At 45.7% G+C, this 414-nt stretch overlaps 1 protein-coding gene across 1 annotated transcript in view; it reads left to right on the top strand.

Annotated features, from left to right (window-relative positions):
- Positions 1-414, top strand: part of LOC119592693 (probable inactive 1-aminocyclopropane-1-carboxylate synthase-like protein 2) — a 5,517-nt gene that overhangs the window by 1,745 nt on the left and 3,358 nt on the right. Inside the window, 1 exon segment of the mRNA XM_037941609.1 lies at positions 226-390. Coding sequence (XP_037797537.1) covers positions 226-390 — 165 coding nt within the window.

The raw sequence follows: 414 nt of genomic DNA, 5'->3' as shown, positions 1-414 counted from the left end.
TTTCTAACGTGAAAACCTCAGAGATGAGGCGATCATCCTGCGACTGCAAACCAACATTTTATATAACTTAAAAACACCAATCTTACATCATATCTGACTTCATTATTAATTAAACACCAGGAAATGCTATCCAGTAATTTAGGTCCTAACATTAGGTCCTAACAAATTAACTTTAAAGTCCTGCCATGCATTCCTAAAGAACGTATATATCCTTTACTTGAGCAGCTGGTGGTGATGAACGGCGTGGGGGCGTGTCTGGACTCCCTCGGCCACGCCATCTGCGATCCCGGCGACGTCCTCCTCACGCCGACGCCGGTCTATGGCCGCATCTTCACCGATTTCTGCGACAGGTCCTTGGTGTGTGTGGAACCTATCGACACGTCACAAAAGGTATATACATTTTTTGTCTCTCCC

This window comes from Penaeus monodon, chromosome 30 (assembly GCF_015228065.2).
Source record: "Penaeus monodon isolate SGIC_2016 chromosome 30, NSTDA_Pmon_1, whole genome shotgun sequence".
In the NCBI taxonomy this organism is placed as follows: Eukaryota; Metazoa; Arthropoda; class Malacostraca; order Decapoda; family Penaeidae; genus Penaeus; species Penaeus monodon.
The sequence above is the reverse complement of the archived record's forward strand: the minus strand, read 5'-3'. Positions and strand labels throughout refer to the sequence as shown.